A 4,443-nucleotide genomic window follows, 5' to 3' on the forward strand; every position below is an offset into this window, starting at 1 on the left:
GAAAGCTGTTTCATTTTGATTCTCTAAGTTTTACGTTCCGTTAAGTTAAGTTAAGGTGCCATAATCAGGCTTTTAGACTTTGTTGATTTTTCCAAAGTAAAGCTCAATAACACTTTTAAAAGTAAATCGGCCCTATGCTGAATATCGTCATCGTCAGTAAAAGTAATAGCGATTCTACAATAGCGCAGTGGCAGTGGCAGTGACAATTTTTAACACGCAGTAACAGTTCGAAAAACTGCCGCTGCCACTGCCACTGCGCTATTGTAGAATCGCTATAACGATACGGCCATCGTGAGCCATTTTACTAATGCGCTGACGATCGTCGATGATTACGATGACGACATTCAGCATAGAGCAAGAAATGGTTTTTGTTTTAAAACATCGATGTATTTTTTTACTTACATATGTTATCCCCTGTTTAATAGGCACTGATATTCAGAATTTTTGAGTCGCTATGCGCTGTGGTTGAAGACGAACAAAATCTTTTTATTTTTCCAAAAATTTTTAAAAACTAGTATGCATATTCTTTTTCACATCTGTATTGTTAAAAAAAATAATTAATTAATTAATTAACCGATTGTTCAGTATTTTTTAGCCAAACCGTTACGAACGTTTTACATATCATAAATTGTATACAATTAGTATCTATAAATACATATGTACATGTATACATACGCGTATTAGGTAAAAATTTCACAAAATGAAGAAGTATTTATAAATGTGTGTAAAATACCTATAAATATAAATGTTCACTCTCTTGAATCGCGTTTACTTTGCTCTTCATCAATCATTAATTTTCGTTGTTCTTCATCTTTTGCGTGCTCCTCTTCTTTCGTTTCAGTTTTTGTCACAATATTTTGTTTCTCCGGGAAAGGCATTTCCCGAAGTCGTCTTACCATATCCTCCAAACTCTCGCCGGCTGACGTAGGGTTCTGTTTCGTTTCTTTATTTTTAACAGCCTTGGCTCGAAGTGCAGCATTCAGTATTAGTCCGGCAGACTTCACATGAGTTTGCTTTGGTATAGCGCCTTGTGCAGTGGTTTGACTTGGTATTTCCGTAGTCATCACGCGATCTGTCAATTCAGACATAATAGTGGAGCCTGCGGCAGTGTTGAGTGCTGGCAAAAGCGACGCTACTGAATTTTCGTCCATTCCATACGCGCTGTTGGTGTCATCATCACCACTACCATCTGTAGAGATACTCGCGGACGTTGCTTGGCGATGTTTCTCACGACCAGCTATACGATTTATCATTTCAGAGCCGCGCGCGGAGGTGCCTGCCAATCGGTTTAACAAATCTTTACCTTCTTCTTCAAGAATGCGCAGACGTTCCATACGATTTGAAGATATTTTTTCAATATTTTTCAGGCGTTTCTCAATGTTGACAAATGGAACGGAAGCTGTTGACATGTTTTCAGACTGCCAAGTTAAGCAGGCTGCTTCTGCTTTACCCATTTGGTCATGTAACGCTTCCAATTTATTGCCAAGTTGGTGGCCCCGCTCATTGTTGCATGAAAGTCGGCCTAATAGCTCTCTACTCTCGTTCTCCAGACGCTCTAGACGTGCAGATCGGTGCGCCGTATATGTCTCTTCATTAGCTGTCAATGGGTTTGGCTTAGCATCACCTTCTAGTTCTCCCACTGTGTAGGTGCTCCCAATTACAGATTGTTTCCCTTCGATTTGCTCAATCTGTCGTAAAGATTTTTTGAGTACAAATTCTGTAGTTTTACTAGACTTCTCTTCAGTCTTATTCTCAAAGCTACTCTCTCGACTTGGTGCACGACGCAAACGGTCCAAGGAACACCGCAAATAATAATCTCGGTCGCTCGTGCGTTTGATGCGTGACAGCAACTGACGGCTCTCTTCTTCTAACCGTTCTAACCGCTCCGATCTTTTGCGTGTATACTCCTCCTCGCGTGGCGTAAGTGTACCTGTAACAGGTACTGAATTGGCACGAGTCATGCGATCAACACGCTTATTTGTTATACAAATATTTAGCGGCACAGCATATTGTACTGGCGCGATTTCATCCTCAAAGCTACGCAATTGAACCTCCAAGCACTGGCGATTGTCGGAAGTTTCGAGTACTCGTTGCATCAACGATTTACATTGCTCTTCCAGTCTATGTATGCGTTCAGCTCGCGAGTTATCCGAACCGATCACGCCAGTAGTTGGCACTTCTCTCAAAGGTTCTCTTCTACTCTGGTGTACATTGTAAACAGCACCACCTTTAGGTATAGCACCACGATTAGAAGCAGTAATAAGAACCATATCTGCTGCCCCAGGAGCCGCGCCAGCGTACCCATTCGCTCCATTATCACCACCTTCATTGTCATAAAAGTTAGCAGCAGCATCATTGCAACCACCATCATCCCGCCAACCGCAACTCGGTGGGGCACTATTCCAACGTAACACTATCTCAGAAGTGTCATTGTCAGCACGTCCGGGCGAGGTGCTTTGCATGCGCTTTACCTTGCGTGTATGTTCGAACATTTCCCTCAACCGTTTGCGCCTACAGACTGCAGCCGCACCTCCAACTCGCCTTACACAGCCGCCACTGCCATCGTAAGCAGTTGTCTTAATTCCGGATTTTACATTCTCAGCCGCTGCTGCAGCCATTTCATCGTCAGAAGCCTGTCCTGAGTCACTGTAGCCACTCTCAGCTGAATTATTGGCATGCTCCAATTTTCGTAATGCAAATTCACGTCGTAAATCATTGCACTGCTCTTGACTCTCGTCGTTTTTCGCACGTGCTGCTGCCCATTTTCGTCGACAATACTCCAGCTCGTCTTTGAGTTCGCTGAGTAAGCGTCGCTTCTGCTGTAGTTGATAACGCAATATTTGTTCTTGTGTGTGCAATTGGCGATGTTGACGCTGCATTTTTCCAACCAAATGCCAAGTTTTTGTTAACTCTACACTAACGGCACCTAGGCGCTTTTCTTGCTCATTCAGTCGATATTCAAGATGGCAGTTTAAAGTTTTCAACCGATTGGTTTCTTTGACTAGGGATTTCTTCTCCAATATTAGATCCTGTATGTGGTATATGACAAGCATGAAAAGAAAAATGTATTAAAATATGTATGGCAATGAAATATATATAAGAGTTGAAAGATAATCTTCAATAACACTGGTCGACAGCCAAAAAAAAGCAAGAACGGTATTAATTTTTCTAGAGTTTTTTTTTAATGCCAAATGTACTCATCTTTTTTCAGATTGGTTCTTGTTTGAAAAATTTCCGATTGCTAATATTCGGCTAGGGTTCGAGCCCACTTTCCGACCAACGTCAACAAATAAAACATAAAAAGTGTTTTCTAATCGTGGTCACCTCGGCTCCGTCTAGCTAACACCCCATCCAAACATTTGGGGGAAAAACTATATGCAAACGATTGGTCCGGTTTTGTTACTACTTTTCATCGTTTGGTCATTAACCGGCCTCTATTTATCGAATGTTCCAATTATGGGTTGACAATTTGATGTGCTGGCACCCTATTCAAGCATTTGTGAAAAAACTATATGCAACCGATTGGTCACTAATTCTCATCGTTTTGTCATTAGACGCCTTTTTGAAGTGAAACTTCTTTAGCGGCGGTTGGTTGGTTGGGAGTAAATTGGCAAATTCAGCGGAAATTGCACACGGAAATGTTGCAACGGAAATGATGCAACGGAAGTGATGCAACGGAAATGGTGCAACAGAAATGGTTGGGGCTGAAACAAGTGCTTCTTGTGTGTATGCAACGGAAATAATGCAACGGAAATGGTGCAACGGAAGTGGTGCAACAGAACGGTTGGAGCTGAAACAAGTGCTTCTTGTGTGTATGCATATGGTATTAATTTAGCAAAAATTTGCTAATAAAAGGTTAAAGAATAACACTTAGAAAAAGACCTATACAAGAATGAAAGTAAAGGTGACTACGTACATATGTAAATGAAGAAAAGGATAAAGGCAAAGGTAAAAAAAAAACAATAACAAAGATGCGTAAAGATAAAGGCAAAAATGAAGACCAATGTAAATTTAAACACTTTACTTATATATATAAGGGAAAATGTGAAGGGGAATATGTAGCTGAAAAAAATTATGCACATAAAAGTAAAGACAAAGAGGATGATGAGGATACCGATAAAAGCAAAGATGAAGATAGGGGAAGAAAGATTGAAATAGAGGTAATTAAAGAAGAAAGGATATAGAGAGAGACACAGAGACTCAATCTGGGAACTATTTTGGGATCTTAGAGGTTCTCGGGATTCTCGAGACTTATCGATAAAATAATATCGATTTTCTTATCGATAATTATCGATTTTGTTATCGAATTTATCGACTTTGTTAGCCGTATTTATGAATTTTGTTATCGATATTTATCCGATTTTGTTATCGATATTTAACGATTTGGTTATCGATATTTATCGATTTTGTTATCGATATTTATCGATTTTGTTATCGATATTT

General features: G+C 40.1%; 1 protein-coding gene across 1 annotated transcript in view; it reads right to left on the reverse strand.

The window, feature by feature from the left end:
• Nucleotides 1-289: 289 nt before the first annotated feature.
• LOC108358589 (uncharacterized) overlaps nucleotides 290-4,443 on the reverse strand; it is a 106,122-nt gene continuing 101,968 nt past the window's right edge. Inside the window, exon 2 of the mRNA XM_017609994.1 lies at nucleotides 290-3,029. Coding sequence (XP_017465483.1) covers nucleotides 750-3,029 — 2,280 coding nt within the window. The 3' untranslated portion in view covers nucleotides 290-749. The remainder of the gene's footprint in view (nucleotides 3,030-4,443) is intronic.

This window comes from Rhagoletis zephyria, unplaced genomic scaffold (genome assembly GCF_001687245.7).
Source record: "Rhagoletis zephyria isolate East Lansing unplaced genomic scaffold, Rhagoletis_zephyria_1.1 Rzeph_scaffold_00271, whole genome shotgun sequence".
NCBI classification, from domain to species: domain Eukaryota; kingdom Metazoa; phylum Arthropoda; class Insecta; order Diptera; family Tephritidae; genus Rhagoletis; species Rhagoletis zephyria.